This window comes from Moschus berezovskii, chromosome 10 (genome assembly GCF_049115385.1).
Source record: "Moschus berezovskii isolate FMDL1 chromosome 10, NW_MosBer_1.0, whole genome shotgun sequence".
NCBI lineage: Eukaryota > Metazoa > Chordata > Mammalia > Artiodactyla > Moschidae > Moschus > Moschus berezovskii.
Window position 1 is genome coordinate 83,811,108 of NC_142469.1, and position 17,521 is coordinate 83,828,628.

A 17,521-nucleotide genomic window follows, 5' to 3' on the forward strand; every position below is an offset into this window, starting at 1 on the left:
GATGCGAAGGTGCTAACATTTCCTTTTCTCCTCTAGAACAAGGATGGGCAGACTTTTTCTGTAAAGGGTCAGATGGTAAGTATTCTAGGTCTTTCTTGCCAAATGATATCTGTGGCAACTACCTAACTTTGCCATTGTAGCACAAAAGCAGCTACACAGATACAATACATAATGATTAATATGATCTTCATAAACAATACAATATATAAGTGAACACGTGTAGCTGTGTTCCAATAAAACTTTATTTACAAAAAGCAAGGAGTGGGGCCATCGATTTTAAATTCTTGCTTTAGAGAATTATTTGCCAATCTATGTTTTCAGTATTAATAATGGCAAAGATGGTAGCTCCACAAAGAGCAACCAAATGCAGAGGAATTAATTCCAATAAAAGAAATGAAAATCAGATTGTCTGCTATTTCAATGAATATTTCACTGAACATTTTCCAAAGGCCCAGGAGAGGATTTGGGGTGGAGGAGAGGTTGGAATAAACCAGTCCCTTCACCTCGATTTAACCAGTCCCTTAAATGAAAATCAAATCACACAACTGTGTCACTTTTTTCACTGTCACAGTGTTTTTGTGTTCTTGTTTTGTTGTTTTTGGTCAGGAAGCAATAGAAATGAGCTACATCAAGAGGAAGCTAGACATCAAGTCAGCAATTCTAAACACGTCAGTGTAGCAGGACACATGCTGGGGATTATACCAGTTTTTTATTATTAGAATTAATTTTACTTTCATATATTCATTCTCAGACACTCTTCCTTTATCTTTCTTTTCTAAGTCCATGTTTCTGACTGACAGAATTTGCTCTGGGGAGAGTCATTTTAGAGCTAGGAAACCTGGAGGCATTTGTCCCTCTGTAGATATAAGCTAACAGAAGCAGAAGATATTAAGAAGAGATGGCAAGAATACACAGAAGAACTGTACAAAAAAGATCTTCACAACCAAGATGATCAGTGTGATCACTCACGTAGAGCCAGACATTCTGGAATGTGAAGTCAAGTGGGCCTGAGGAAGCATCACTACAGAGCTAGTGGAGGTGATGGAATTCCAGCTGAGCTATTTCAAATCCTGAAAGATGATGCTGTGAGAGTGCTGCACTCAATATGCCAGCAAATTTGGAAAACTCAGCCACAGGACTGGAAAAGGTCAGTTTTCATTCCAATCCCAAAAAAGGCAATGCCAAAGAATGCTCAAACTTCCGCACAATTGCACTCATCTCACACACTAGTAAAGCAATGCTCAAAATTCTCCAAGCCAGGCTTCAGCAATATGTGAACCGTGAACTCCCAGATGTTCAAGCTGGTTTTAGAAAAGGCAGAGGAACCAGGATCAAATTGCCAACATCCGCTGGATCATGGAAAGAGCAAAAGAGTTCCAGAAAAACATCTATTTCTGCTTTATTGACTATGCCAAAGCCTTTGACTGTATGGATCACAATAAACTGTGGAACATTCTGAAAGAGATGGGAATACCAGACCACCTGATCTGCCTCTTGAGAAACCTGTATGCAGGTCAGGAAGCAACAGTTAGAACTGGACATGGAACAACAGACTGGTTCCAAATAGGAAAAGGGGTACGTCAAGGTTGTATACTGTCACCCTGCTTATTTAACTTATATGCAGAGTACCTCATGAGGAACACTGGGCTGGAAGAAGCACAAGCTGGAATCAAGATTGCCGGGAGAAATATCAATAACTTCAGATAGACAGATGACACCACCCTTACGGCAGAAAGTGAAGAGGAACTAAAAAGCCTCTTGAGGAAAGTGAAAGAGGAGAGTGAAAAAGTTAGCTTAAAGCTCAACATTCAGAAAACTAATATCATGGCATCTGGTCCCATCACTTCATGGGAAATAGATGGGGAAACAGTGGAAACAGTGTCAGACTTTATTTTTTTGGGCTCCAAAATCACAGCAGATGGTGATTGCAGCCATGAAATTAAAAGACGCTTACTCCTTGGAAAGAAAGTAACGACCAACCTAGATAGCATATTAAAAAGCAGAGACATTACTTTGCCAACAAAGGTCCGTCTAGTCAATGCTATGGTTTTTCCAGTGGTCATGTATGGATGTGAGAGTTGGACTGTGAAGCTGAGCACCGAAGAATTGATGCTTTTGAACTGTGGTGTTGGAGAAGACTCTTGAGAGTCCCCTGGACTGCAAGGAGATCCAACCAGTCCATTCTAAAGGAGATCAGTCCTGGGTGTTCATTGGAAGGACTGATGCTAAAGCTGAAACTCCAATACTTTGGCCACGCAAAGAGTTGACTCATTTGAAAAGACCCTGATGCTGGGAAAGATTGAGGGCAAGAGAAGGGGACAACAGAGGATGAGATGGCTAGATGGCATCACTGACTCGATGGACACGAGTTTGAGTGAACTTCGGGAGTTGGTGATGGACAGGGAGGCCTGGTGTGCTGCGATTCATGGGGTCGCAAAGAATCGGACACGACTGAGCGACGGAACTGAGATATAACCCACATAGTTTTGGATTAAGCTTTTATGTACCTTGGAACTTTGATATCTTCATGTGTGACTTTAATCTTGCTGATTTTTAAAGCATTTTTGTTTACTTTTGTTCTCCTTCTAATGGGGTGTCGCCAAGGGCAGAAGTGGAGCCTCTAAGACTGGTGAATAGAGGCACGGCTTTAGATGACCAAACAGGGCCATCCACTGCTCAGACCTTGAGTCCTCTTGAGGATAAACATTACTAAGCTACAGAGTATGTATATTGTTAACTTTACTTTTAGCTTACCCAAAGGGACCTATAGTCATTGACCAGGAAACTGGGCACTGGGGGAAGAGAAATACCCAGACTCCTCAAGGATACAGGACTCTGGCTCTGAACTGACTTTTATCCTGGCAACTGCCAAAAGCCACTATGATCCACTAGTCAGAATGTGGATGATGAGGACAAGGTGATAAACAGCTTTGACTCAGGTCAGCTCACAGAGGCTTCCCTCATGACTCAGACAGTAAAGAATCTGCTTGCAATGCTGGAAACCCAGATTTGATCCCTGGGTTGGGAAGATCCCCTGGAGAATGGAATGGCTACGCACTCCAGTATTCCTGCCTGGAAAATCCCATGAACAGAGCAGCCTGGCAGGCTACCGTCCATGGCGTTGCAGAGTCGGACACGACTGAGTGACTAACACTTAGATCACAGACCCAGTGACGTACTGTTATCTGTTCACGCCAGAGTTTATGCGCTGAAAGTTAAAGTTTTATGTATTTATGGAATTTGGGTACTTTGTTTCTTGGTCTGGCTAACGTATTAATAGTGATTAAATAACGACAAAACACTTCTAGAATGGTGTTAAGAATTTAAACTATGTTTGGCGGAGTCATTGAGTCTATTTGTGAAAAAGCAAAGAAATCCTGTCCAGGTTCAAGGAAAACACTCTACCCATGGAGTTGGTTCTTCTGAATTTAAACAGCAGCAGTTTTCTGAAACTTGAATAGGATCCAGAGTTTCCATTTCAATTGTTCCATTATGTCAATGTGAAAGTAAAAATTATTTGTTTTTACATATGTAGAAGAATAAAGGTTTTTAAAAAGAGTTCTAGTGTTTTTTATCTTTGGATGAAACTTGTTGAAGCTCTTGGTGAGTATAAATGGCTTTTGGAAAGCTTTTTCCTAGGTAAAATTCATTTATATGTATTTTAAATAGCACTTTCATAATCAGATTAAAATAATAAAACCTCTTTGTGCATTTATCTTTCCCTGCTCACATCCTCAGGTTACAAGTGGCCTCAACTCCAAGTTCAATAAATGTGCCTGCTCCTTCCCTCTTCTGGACCATCCACCCACCCAGTCCAAGTGGGTCACGCCATTAGAATTCTCCTTCATTTAATTTACTTTCAATGCTATCCCTTCCAAAGGGAAAAACCAAACATCTGTTTACCAAAGCAAACACCCCTTTCAAAGTTACATCTTCAAAGCACCCTGGTAGGCACATTCCCTGGCCATTCAGATAGAAAGGCATAGTTTTATTATAGCTTTTAAACATTTTTCTCAAATGATATGATTCTTATCAGTAATAAGAGTAAAAACATTGCCAAAGAAGGGTCACAAACATGGATGGAATTCTTTTGCCTAACGTGGCCACTCAGCACATACAGCTCACCACATGCCGATCTAAATGCACCCTTTCTTGCTTCTCCTTTCCCTCATCCCTACTTCTATTTGCTCCCTTATTCTCAGAATAACCTATCAACTTAATCTGGAACATTATTTCTTGCAAACTGTCAGTAAATATGAAGCATCCCACTCCTTCTAGCCTAAATCATAACCACAGATATAGGAAGGAAGTATCTGAAAAAGGAAGGTGACTCCAGTGGTTGGATGACCACTGCATTTCTCTCTCTCCACACACCTAACATGACCTGTACCCCCAACACTCTCCCAAGAGCTGAAGTTGAAGCAAAGCACTCCTTAAACATGTTTAAACCACTCCCTCTCCCAATCTAGTCTTTTGCCTATCTCATGGGCACAGCTGTAATTAATACACGACTTAAGTGCCTCAATACTCTCAAGTTGGTTGGCGAATCAGCATCACCAGGGAGCTCTTAGAAACACAGAATCTCAGGCTAGTCTAGCTCTACTTAATTTGCATTTTAACAAAAATCTCTGGGTAATTCAGATGCACAGTCAAGTTTGTACAAGTCAGAGCTGTTATAATACAGAGTGGATTCTAAGTGTGAATTATAGTACCTTTTATGGAAAACAACCTGTCAGTCTTTGGTTAAAAATATATATACCATTTGGTCAATCAATCCTCCCCTTGGGAACCCTATCTGACAGAAATATCAGCGCATGTAAGGAGTCTGTTTATATGTAAGGAACTGTTTTTTTTTCAAACATTGCTCACAGTGGCAATAAAGAAAAAAGGAAACGAGGGAGGGAAGAAGGAAGAAAGAGATCTGAGCCTGCAAACAAACAAATGGCCACTAAATGAGGGAAGAGTTAGAAAAATGATGGTCCATCCATGCCGTTATTTGGTCATTAAAAAGAACTTGAAGTGATTTCTATTGCTGAGAAAAGCAAGAAAAGAGCCTAGAATAATACCTAAAACAAAACCACCTACCTGTAAATAGATGCATTCATAGGTACATATGTGAGTGACTACTTGAATGGGTTAAAAAAAAAAGAGGAAAGATTATACACTGTTTGGTAACTTGGGTAACATAAGTGGAGGGAGGAGCGAGCCAAACAAAAAGTGAAACAAAAGAGCAGCACACTAAAACAACTGACAGTATATATGATGCAACTATCACTTCTGTACGACTTTCTCTGGATCTAACACAACAATTTAAAAATTAGACACAGAGGCCGAAGATAAAAACTAAGAGAACTCCTCTGAATAAGCTGGTCAACTGAATTGCTTGCTTAGAGTATCTTCCTGAGGGCTTCTTGATACTTCTAAGAGAAAAACATTTTTGGGGGCTTATCCTCCATCAAAGCAACAAGCTTGCTGCACTTGGCCACTCCTGGTGCTGGACAGAGATTGGGGTCATGCGCTGAGGCTCTCCCAAGATCCTCCCTAGTACATCATTTGATGCTTGGTTGCGTACTCCCATGAGATAACCCACCAGAGCACAGTGAAATCTGCTAAACACTGTGATCTGGCTCCATGAGCAGAAAACCACAGAGGATACTAGATGGAGGTTGGGGACCAAAAAATGCCTACCACTGACCAGGGTAGCAACCTCAGTAGAATTGAAGAGCTACTTAAATCCAACTTTTCATCAATTTCTCTCCAACTGATATTAGAAAATTCTCTATTTCCTACTTAGTAAATGCTTTTACTTGCTTTCTACATAAGACACCACACACCTCACTGATTCTTGTGCTTCTCTCTAACCCAACCTGTTACCATTAAAGATGAAACCAAACTAAATGAAAACATTCCCCGCAGATTGTCTAAGTACTTCAAACACAAAATACCAACACAGCTTTAACCTGACTTGTGTTGTAACACTGGGAAAATTCAGTGTTCATTTTTTTCTGCATCGACTGGATACTGTCCGATGCATAAGCTCAAATCATTCCACCAGGAACCCTGAGGCCCACCCACATGACTGGTCTGATAGACAGAGGGACTATTCACACCAGGAGGAAAATATACAGAGAACTTCAAAAAGTCAGTCCAAAGGTCTGAGGTGGCGAAAAACCCTGATGATGAGCTAGCTTATCAACGTAAAGATGGTGAAGAGTGTAACAAAGCACATATGTATGCACATGTAAAACTAAACTGCTCTCTTTTTTAAACCAGGCTCTATGAACATACCTGTGATCTCAGTCTTTTCCTCTTCAACGATGCACTGCTCGTTTCTAGTCGGGGTACATCTCATACTCCATTTGAAAGGACTTCAAAATCAACCTACCAATTCATTGCATCAGTGGCACTTCATAGGTTAATCATAGAAGACATACCAGATTCCAAATGTATGTATTTTCTTCCTAAGAGATCACACCTTTAAGAAGCTGTATTATATAAAACTCATTAGCTATTAAAATAGAAAAGCAGGAAGAGAACTGGAATTTGCATTTGCAAATAATTTCCCAAGTATTTTTAGGATCTCATTAATGTAAACTTTCCTCTGCCTTTGAAATAGCAAAAGAAAGGAATGCTGGCATCGTCAGACACATACCCTGCACATTAGGAAAAGAGCTTTCCAGAGTCACAGAGGGAGACATAACCCTGTATCATTGCCAGGGAAGCTGGAGTTCTTAACCACTACCTTCTATTGCTTGTAGATATTACAATTTTTATCTATTACTTTTCCATTATACTAGGACTAAGTGATTATTGCAGATTTGACTGTACTTTTTTCCCATAAATTTGCATTTACGAGTTCTCTAAAGAATCTATTTGCAAATGATGTTTAGTAACAAAACATTTAACTCATAATAATCTCAAGAAATAATCATTGTTACAAAAAAGAAATCCTACTTAAACCTACTGTACCTTTTAGTTTTTATCTTACCCTCTACTTCCCAATCTTAAAAAGATCTGTCTCTCTTTTCCCATATTTCTGTTAGGCCAGGCAATCTGAATATAACACCTTTTGTTCCAATATTTTTCACTGCACGTGAAGGTAGGACTTACGGGTAAAGCTAGAACCAAGATCTCAGAGAAGGAACTAATCTAAAAAGAGCTGCTTTCCATTAGCTTTGACTTCATTTAAAATCTGAGAAAAATTGAACACTAAATGTGAGAATAAATATTTTCACCTATTGAGAAATAAATATTTTCAAACTCAGGTAAGAAGGGTTAGTTATCTATGATGTGCATGACACGTCTCCCTTCATCTCTCCCTAATCGGCTGTGCTCTATGTCAGAACATCGTAATGGAAGCTAAAAGCTGGCATTCAGCTAAGCCGTGGCTGGCTTCATTGTGTCCTGGTGCTCTCACCAGGGTGGCCAAGCTCTCAGCATCTCTTTTACCTACAATAACTCTTGTGAAGACCTTTACCAGTTCCAGTTCCTTCTGAAACTAAAGAATATCATATCATCTATTACTTTAAAAATAATTGCTAATTATAATTAAACAGTGATAAAGACAAGTTTATTTCAGACTCTAATTATTCAGTAATTTAGGAAGTTATAGTCTAAACTGGATTTGTGTTTGAAACTTTAATTTTCAAAAAGTCTTCAAGATGACTTGATCAACTCTTGAATTTTAAAACATTTTTTCCTTTTGACTGTTACCTACAAAAATTAATTTATGTACTTCCAATATTTTTACAGTTATCAAGAATGCATTTATTCTTCAAGGTCCAAAACATGAATGGATTTGTGCAACAGAAGTTGAGGATGATAAATTTCTATGGCTGTCTGTACTCCAAAATGCCATCAAAAGTAGCATGGAAAAGTGAGTCTGGACTTCAAACAGCAGGGGTGCCAATCTGCCCTGACAAAGACAGCATGTTGTTTTCTGTTCCAGAAGATCCAGTAAGAAGCAGAATACTGGTTCATCATGGATGATCAGTGGATGAACTAGGGGAACTCATAAAGTTCCTCCTAACTTTTAAACTTTTATCATCTATGCTCAATTAGGTGAAATGGGTAAGAAAAATCTGAATATGAAAATTTGAACCACTTCTTTTGATAGTTGTTTTTCATGGACAGTATTATTTAATCTGACTGACAAAACCTAAGACTGAATAAGGATATTGAGTATTTAAAGATTTGTTTTCTGATCCAATGAAAAAGTCATAATGAAAAGTATTTCTTAAATGATCAGTCTAGAGAAATGTCTTAATCTGTTGGTGATTTATCAACATCTTTTAACATTTTTATGAAAGTTATGGATTTTAAAAATATGTATAAGAAATCTAAATAGTACTTTACTAAAAAACTGGTCACATATATCCATAATATGAATGTATTCCTATGGAGAGCATTAAAAACATACCACTATAAAGCACTAAAATTTTCTGTAATTCTTAAGTGTTCTTTTGTTGCAAAATTAAATTCTTAGACCTTCCAAATAAAATGGTTTAAAAATTTGTTACCCTGCTAAATTAGAAGGCTGTTTGGTAGAGTGGGAGGGGGTACATTCTAAAAAACAAAAACAAAACTTGCCTGTAATGGAATTTAACTGAGTAAAAGCTGAAGAAATTAAGACAATTCTATTTAAAACAGAAAAAAATAAAAATAGGTATTGAGTAGTTTTCTGGGCCCTTAAAACTTTCATTTAATTATTTAATAAACTGAAGCTATAACCTGGTTAGCCACTTTGAAACTTTAGCTAATATATAATGGTAGGTAACACTGTATGAATCTTGGACCCTTTTGGCTGTCAGTTTCCTCTTTGCTTCAAATTCTCCTTTAAGGAAATGAAATCTACTAGTACAGTCTAGGATTGTGAAGTAGGCTATTTTAAAAGTTTTCTTTTTTCTACAACAAAAATACAAATTCCTTCTAATTCTTAAAAATTTAAATTCTTGTTAAAAAATGTACAAAAGTTAAAATGTTGTTTTTAATTAGTGTAAAATCACACTTCTGATTTATGATAAAACCATGCAGCTTAACATTTATGTCAGAATAAGACATTAAAGGAATGTCTGCTATTAGTCAGCAATAAATGTAAATTCACAAATGTGATCAAAATGGAAATACCATATAATACAAAACATCCTGAGACACTACATTATCCTGAATAGGACAAACTTTAGAAACTCTTTGTTAATAGGAACAGTCTCTCTCTGTAGCAAAAGAATGGAATAGAAATGGTAAGCCACTCTAGTATTGTTGCCTGGAGAGTCTCATGGACAGAGGGGCCTGACAGGCTACAGTCCATGGGGTGGCAAATAGCTGGACATGACTGAGGGACTAAACAACAAAAACATGGCAAAAGAATGAGTAACAAGAGAGCTAAAGATAACTAGGAATCTTAAGGAATTTTCATTTATTATAATAGTGAATAATTAAGATCCTCAGTAGTTCTAAAACATGTTACTTGAAAACACTTCTAGAGACTGATGGGCATAAGCTTGTAATTGCGAGTTTAGTGCATAAATCATGCAAAAACGTCTGCAACTGGACAGTATTTTTATAGCTTGCGTGTCAACACTTTACCTTTGCTTCTAGCAGACAATTTAAAAACACCTGTCTTCAGTTCTTTCCTAATTTTACAGGACTGTTGAGGAATTAAAATCTCACACACAACAAAGTCACAGGTGATACTGATCAAATTTTCATAAGGAAAACAAAATATGCCCCCTAAGCTGATGTGAAAAAGCCTGAAAGTGCCATGAGACTCTTGAAGAATGTTGATTACAGCAGAGCTTATGGTTAAAGTATGCCTTATCCAATACAGTTCTTTCAAATTAAAAATCAAATAGGAAACGCATTTTAAAGATTTTTGGATTCTTTAAGTATTAAGCCTAAAAGACAGATTGACAGTTTATTTAATTGTCTCCTTTTAAAAATATTTCTGAGTTTGTGCTTAAGGTGTTAAAAGAGAAGCCCATCCTGTAAATCCAAGCAGTGTGAGGTTTTGGCCACGTAAGTATAATGCACCAAAGTTATGGGATAACAAGGGGGGAGGGGGGCTGTGCCAACAAACACAATACACCCTCCAGAAAAAGTCATCCTGACCCTTTTATTGTTGAAATTAAAAAATAAAAGATACTTAAATACAATGGTGAACATATAGGGCAAAACAGAATCATAAAATTTAATGTTGAATTAAGCAGTGAGCTGAATGTCTGGGTCTCCAAATTGGCTTTGAACCCAAAACCGCTTAAAAATGGGTATGTTCACAGTTAACGGCAATTGGCTTATAGGTGAGAGAATGGTCGAAGCTGTTCCAGTTGAACTTCCAGGGAAATTCTCTCCTCAAGAACATCCTGAAAAAGATGGAAAGACAAGTTATGTTTCAACATATACAAAAATGAAGGCACATCTAACAGCAGCTCTGCATCAATAATTTACATTCCTTAAGAAGATGAAGGGACAGCTGTTCCTTTTAGAAACATAGTTTCTTTATAGGTGTGTACATTGTAACACAATCTTAAAATCTTTTTTTCTCATTACTTTAAATCAGGGTAATCAAATGTTTTTTCCTTTGTTATTAGAAAAGCCAGTATTTGCAGATGGTGGTTATTAATGCATGAATTTTGCACAAAGTCCACCCCTTGCAGTAACTGCAGATGAGCTGGTTAACAAAGATTCTTTCCCCTGGTGACTACCTCTGGTCATAACAACTCCTGCACCTCATTTTGAGCTTCAGTTTCACAATGAATAAATGTATTTTATAATCAGAATTTCTAATGACTGTCGATTTGGGGCAGTCTTTTCAGACAGTCAGCAACTTCTTATGTAGCCATATCCTTTTTTTCTTTTTCTCTATCACACTGACAGTATCATGTTTTAACCAGAAAGACCTCCTCCTATTTGGTACCATGCTTTCTCAGAGGATAATGAGAAAAGTGATTTGTAAAAACAGCTTCCATATACATGTTTCTATGGTTTTTCGTAGTTCTTCAGAAAAACATGCATTACCAAAACTTTCACCTCAAGGTGTGCTACTAGCAAGCTTGTCATTTAGTTTTACATTCTTCCTTTACCATGGACCAAATTCACAAGTCAGAGAACAGCTATGAATATCTTCTTTGATCAAAGAGTTAAACGAGAATATTATTCCTTTAACATACATTTATCAAAAGCCCAACACGTGTGAAGTCTGGGGGACAGAGACAAGATGGTGAATGCCTAATAATGTTGATGAATCATACATGACTCTGCTTGTTAGTTTTTATGTATAGGGATTCAAACAAATCATAGTTAGTAGTAAGCAAGAAAACAAACTCATCCTCTCAAGTACAGATGACAGAAGTACACTCTGGCCCTGAGCACCATTTCTATTTAAGCTTTGTCTTTTCTGTTTTCAGTTCAGTTCAGTTCAGTCGCTCAGTCGTGTCCGACTCTCCGCGACTCCATGAATCACAGCACGCCAGGCCTCCCTGTCCATCACCAACTCCCGGAGTTCACTCAAACTCATGTCCACAGAGTCGGTGATGCCATCCAGCCATCTCATTCTCGGTCATCCCCTTCTCCTCCCGCCCCCAACCCTTTCCAGCATCAGAGTCTTTTCCAGTGAGTCAACTCGTCGCATGAGGTGGCCAAAGTATTGCAGTTTCAGCTTTAGCATCAGTCCTTCCAATGAACACCCAGGATCGAGCTCCCTTAGAATGAGATGATCTAAATTGATTGCCCCATCCCTCTTCTTTAGACCTGTCATTTTCATAGAATCTGAGTTCTTTTAATAAAAGGATAAATTAACAATACTCGAATCACTGTAGAGTTAGTGTGTAGAGAGCCATGTATGTGATCCTGGAGGTAGCTGAGGTCACAACATTTCTACTCTTTGGTTTCATTATGAAAGTTAACGAACATTTTCAGTTCAGTTCAGTAGCCCAGTCATGTCCGAATCTTTGCGACCCTATGCACTGGAGCATGCCAGGTCTCCCTGTCAATCGCCAACTACCAGAGTTTACTCAGTTCATGTCCATTGAGTCAGTGATGCCATCCAACCATCTGGTCCTCTGTTGTCCCCTTCTCCTCCTGCCTTCAATCTTTCCCAGCAACAGGGTCTTTTCAAATGAGTCAGTTCTTCGCATCAGGTGGCCAAAGTATTGGAGTTTCAGCTTCAGCATCAGTCCTTCCAATGAATATTCAGGACTGAACATTTTAGGAATATGCTTTACATACATGTAGGATAAGGCAATCATACAAGAAATTCTTTTTAATATTAAAATATTCAAAGGCATATAAAACATTTTAGATCCACACTTCTCCTGCTACTTGGAAAAGTTTCATACTAGCGTAAGAACTGCTGGATCACCTCCAAGTCTAGTCCAACACTAAGAGGCTCTGAGTCCATGGAACTTTCCAAATAAAGATTCAGAAACTACATTACCTTTAACTGCTGCTGCAATTCACTATTCAATCTGGCCAAAACTGTGTTAGTTTCCTTATTGCGTCTAATTGATGCCTGAATAGCTTTCTTATCTTTCCCAACAGACCTGAGAAGATAAAGAGAGCAAAAAAAAACTTGACCTTCATCCTTATTACTGAATTCGCTCCATTCTTCCCTGTGATCTATGGCTAATCCCAGAATGCTGAGGAAGCATCTTTGCCCTGCTAGCATAGCTCAACCTTGCTTGATCAGTTTTAAAGCTCAACCAAAAACTACTAAGCTTCAGAGGCTTAATTAATATAGTTACTAATTTAGTGACTTTCCTGTAGAATCACCTGAGTTTAAGTCAGTGCAGAGCAGGCATAAGCAAACTTTTTCTATAAATGGTCAGATAGTAAATATTTTAAGCTTTGCAGACCATACCATTTCTGCTGAATATTCTGTTTTTCGTATCTTTTTTCTCTTTTTAAACAAAAATGTAAAAGCCCTTACAAAAACTGGCCATGGGTTGACTTTGGCCCATGAGCCCTAGCTTGCCAATTCTTGATTCTAGAACAACCATAGTTAAAACATCACAGTGTTACTGTCCACTATAATTTTTAAAGTCTGCTCTAGGATTTGCAACTCGAGTTGAACTTAATAACAGAAGCGGGGGGAAAGTGGGAAGAATATTCCACTTACTCATAAATGAGAAAACTCTCCAAGGGGAACAGTGGAGGACCTGTGCTCAACTGCAGGACCAGTCTGACCATAATTCCTTTCTGTTTAATATTTTTAATTACTGTGCATTTTGTTTCCAGTAATTACACATGTTCAGGAACAGCTTTGATTACCGAGGAATAGACGGTTGTGATGCAAGAACAGCAGCTAGGACACCTGTCTTCTGTGTGTGTTCATCAACTTCTGGCCTTAATTCATCTTCTGATTTTAATCTCCTTCGAACAGGTTTAGGTGGTGGAGCAAGAGGTGTTGTACCTTTGCTCTGGGAGACAAGAATTTCATTAATAATAAGCATTTCTTGAAGACATTTGTGGTTCGTTAGCACTTTGCCAACATCATATGCTTTCTTTAAGCCTTTCATTCTCTAAAAATTATGGGTCACCTGTCCTACTTTAAAGCAATTTATATATTTGTGGCAACAGCTCACTTAAATTACAATGAGAAAGAATGTTCCTAGTGACATCACAACTGGAAATGTACCTATTAGACAAAATTTTTTACAGGGTGACATAACAAACTCCTCAAGGCCCGAATTCTGTGACTCACGGCTACAATATTCAGTTTTAACATAACACCCAATATGTATTTGTTCAATAACTATAAAAGGGAGTCTCCAGAAATATGCGTCCAGTATCACCATAGGGTTTTCTATTCAAATATCCTAAGATATATTACCTTAATGAATAATTTATAAAGAAGTGGAAAACCAGGCAATTCTTTAAAAAATCTTTCATTGAGATATACAATAACTCTTAAAAATGAGTGGCTATTTTATTGGAGATCTGTCCTCAACAGAATCAGATATAACAGTCTGGTATTTACTGTAACCTGATTTGACCTGTTAATAAATAAAAACAAGAGTCAACTGCCATCCCTTTGGTTAACATGCTATTTTTAATCTATTGCCATTTACTGACAAAATTCACTATTAAAAAAATTACAGAAGTACTAACAGTTAAAAAAAAAAAAAGTGTCCAGAAAGTAGCATCTAAATACTTTCAGAAACACTCACTGTTTTAATGACTACTGGGGATGTCTCAATGACAACAAAAAAACTGACCAAAATTTTTTCTCAAAAAGTGTCCTGTTATCTGCAATGTACTTTGAAATGCAAACCACAGATAAGAAGGGCTGATATAGAGAGAAGGATGCAGGTATATAAACGTTTTTCCCATTTAACACAAGGAAAAATGTTCTGTTTTTCTATTTCTTTAATTCTGTATTTATATGAAATGAAGAACATCTATTAAACATACTGATAGTCATTTTGTTATATATGTAAATCAAATAATTATGTGTACACCTTAACTTATACTGTGTTGAGTGTCAATTATATCTTAATAAAACTGGAAGAAAAATATAGTAAATATTAATGGTACAATCAAAGTGTGGCTTTATTGTTGTACAATACAAAATTCTTTCAACTTTTCTGTATGTTTAAAATTTTTTGCCATAAATTTTTGGGAAAAAATTATTCCTAAGACAGCTAAAAAAAAGCGGAGAGTATAATATTAACCTTAGAGGGTTGATAATCTTTCCCTGTTATACTCAGAATTGAAATAACAGAAACTGAGTATGACAAAAAAGGAAGTTCTACTTTATGTACTTGAAACAATGTAATAACCACGCAAAATCTGAGAACCTGTGGCATGCGTTAATACAAATGACAGGCTATCATCTCCACCTCTAGGCGGACTGTGTTCTGAGACAGGCTATATGTATTACAGTTTAAGGCACTGAAATGGGTGAGACGATCTCTAACTTTATTTCTAAGATTTTCAAATTATATCATATAATTTTTATATGTATAAAACAATCAATACTATAAAAGACTTTTGTATACCACATTGGCGGGAGCACTAGCAGCTGTCTTTTCTTCAATTTTACTATCTGTTTTGGCAACTCGAAGAGAACTTGCGGGATCAGAAGCTTTTTCAACCTAGAGATGAGTATATTATTATTACAAATTATATATAAGTAACATACATACATACATATATGAATAAATATATAAGTAACAGATGAGAGAGTAAAATGTTTAGAAAACATTCATTCTAACAGTAAGAAGGTCAGGTGAAGATGAGAGGAGTTTGAGACTACCTTGTGAATGACCATGCATCTGCCCCTTTAGGGCAGGGAGGGAAGAGAATACATCTCTGAGGGGATGGCAGATGATGTCTGGCAAGTTCTTTGGTTGGGGGAGGGTACGTACAAGTACCCCCTGCACACTGCTACTACCACCTCAGGCCTGCTCTGCCTTCCTGGAGGTACAGCCCATTTCCCTAGTAGCCCCAGGCCAGGCGGAAAATTACAGGTTTGAAGAACTAGCTGGTAGAAAATCTTCCATGGACCAAATCTGTAAGAACTCTATGTAAATTATGCCAGTCAAATGTCAGTTTTTTTAATCTATTAGAGAAGATCAGTATAAATTAGAATAATCAGAGCAAACTTCAGAATTCCCCTGTTTCCTTCAACTCCATATTTACACTTATGAGGTCAGGGATCCCTGTCCCTCATAGAGAAGTTATTGCTGCTAGAACCAAACAGTCCCCCAGAACACTGGCCGCAAAGATGAAATTCTGGCATCCTGTGGTCTGTACGTCTGTCTAACTGATGTGACTTACTCCCATACAATTTTCACCAAATCACACAATCAAATGCTTAGCATTAAGATGCAACCCCATAAACGGACTTATTCTCATACAAACAGTGCAGCTATGGTAACCACAGCTTCTTCTTATACAGAAATCTTCAAATCACACAATCAGATGCTTAGCATTAAAATGCAACTCCCAGAACAGTGTTTTAGCCAAAACCAGATGGTCGCATCTTTTCATGTGACATCTACCCTTCACCCAGGTATTGATTCTTACTAAGCATTTTGCAACCAGCAGGTGGTCTGAGGCCAGTAAGAAATTGAGAAGCCTTGATCTAGGGAATATAAACCCTCTAAAAGCAGCAACAGCAGGTATTTTACTCACTGATGTCCCTTCTATTATCTGCTCTTTTAGGGGTTCCTCTGTTTAAAGACTAGCTTATGAGCACAATATTGGAAGATTCCCAGCAGAAAATTAGAGAAGCCCTTGAAAACTGACCGGCAAGACCTCTGGATGTTTCTCGGCTTCATCATCTTGTTCTTCATTTACATTTGATGCAGCAAATACTTCAAATTGGCTGAAATCTGCAAAATTTGGTTGTTCTGGTATCTGCTGAGGTGAGGTACTAGTGTGAGTTATTAGGCCATCGGCATCCACTGGGCGATGCACAACGGGACCAGGAGCCTACAGGAGGGTTAGGATACAGGAGCAAATCATTTTAAGTAGCCTTCTTTTTCTTTGAAAACTTATGATAAGGATGCTGTGATTTATTAGCTGAAAATTCAGGAAGGTGAGCTACAGTAACATTTAGCTCCAAAAAACCTTGAGTGAAATGGCAAGACACTAAAAAAATTAAGATAACAAATCTCCAAATAAAAAGATACTTGAACAAAACTCTTATTGCCAAGAATGTGCCTCAAAGGAGAGAAGCTCTGGCCTTAATCTCTGATTCTCCCCTTGAAACTGTTTTTTTCCTAATTAGGTTGCTGCATAATTGTTATTTTAAAAAGTTGTTTTTAAAAACGTTTCATTATGTTTCTAAAAGACTGTTATCTTTAAAGCGTGAGAACCAGTGCTGGAGCTGTTCTCCAGCACTCCAGTGCGCTCTCCTTCAATTTGTCCTCCACTCTTTTATAAGATCAATTCTTCTAAAGTCTCCATTTGAAAACTAAATTTACTGAGTATCTACTTTTGACCAAACAAATAAGGCCCATCCTTAACAAAGGTGATCCTAATGCAGGATACGAGAGAAGTAAACAAGGGATTAAAATACAGTGTGAGGAGTATTGTGACAACGGAAGCACAGGAAGTTAAAGGAATAAAACTGAAGTCTCTCCCCTGCCTATCCTTAAAAAATTCTCCATATCCTACATGAAAAACTCCACCGTCTTAGTATGATATAGGAGATGCTCTGTCATTTCCTCACCTCTTCAATTTTATTTCCCATCACTCTAGTTGTACTGAACTCAATAGCTTCTCCTTGAAGAATATGCCAGGCTTACCTGACCCTCTGTGCCACTCCTTCTGGTTGTAATGCCTTCTCCTTAAGAAATAGTATTTTATCTTTCAAGTCTCTGCTTAAGTCTAACTTCCTTCATTTTACTTGACTTTTTCAGTGTGATCCCTGATGTTACTAGCTAGGACATCTATGCTAAAACATTTTATAAGTATGTCTACTATTGCATTTCTATTTTAACTGTTTACAGGTCTGTTTTTCCCACTAGACTGGTTTTTGAGTCAAGAGATAATTCACTGGGTTTTACACCTTAATATA

General features: G+C 37.6%; 2 protein-coding genes across 14 annotated transcripts in view; one reads left to right on the forward strand and one right to left on the reverse strand.

Moving 5' to 3' along the window:
• The window catches only part of ECT2L (epithelial cell transforming 2 like), an 85,762-nt gene extending 77,805 nt beyond the window's left edge, over nt 1–7,957 (forward strand). For 2 of the 6 annotated variants that reach the window (XM_055433788.2, XM_088840783.1), the window contains 2 exons: nt 6,274–6,446; nt 7,753–7,957. In XM_055433788.2, the coding sequence (XP_055289763.2) occupies nt 6,274–6,446; nt 7,753–7,880 (301 nt within the window). In that variant the 3' untranslated portion in view covers nt 7,881–7,957. Of the gene's footprint in view, nt 1–36; nt 76–780; nt 1,652–6,273; nt 6,447–7,752 lie in introns of those variants that run through there. The other 4 variants (XR_016038447.1, XR_016038445.1, XR_016038446.1 and 1 more) reach the window with 4 other exon arrangements.
• A 2,135-nt stretch (nt 7,958–10,092) lies between these two features.
• REPS1 (RALBP1 associated Eps domain containing 1) overlaps nt 10,093–17,521 on the reverse strand; it is a 91,919-nt gene continuing 84,490 nt past the window's right edge. For all 8 annotated transcript variants that reach the window (XM_055433803.2, XM_055433802.2, XM_055433801.2 and 5 more), the window contains 5 exons: nt 16,246–16,431; nt 14,994–15,089; nt 13,264–13,412; nt 12,431–12,536; nt 10,093–10,358 (listed from right to left, as the gene is read on the reverse strand). In XM_055433803.2, the coding sequence (XP_055289778.2) occupies nt 10,290–10,358; nt 12,431–12,536; nt 13,264–13,412; nt 14,994–15,089; nt 16,246–16,431 (606 nt within the window). In that variant the 3' untranslated portion in view covers nt 10,093–10,289. The remainder of the gene's footprint in view (nt 10,359–12,430; nt 12,537–13,263; nt 13,413–14,993; nt 15,090–16,245; nt 16,432–17,521) is intronic.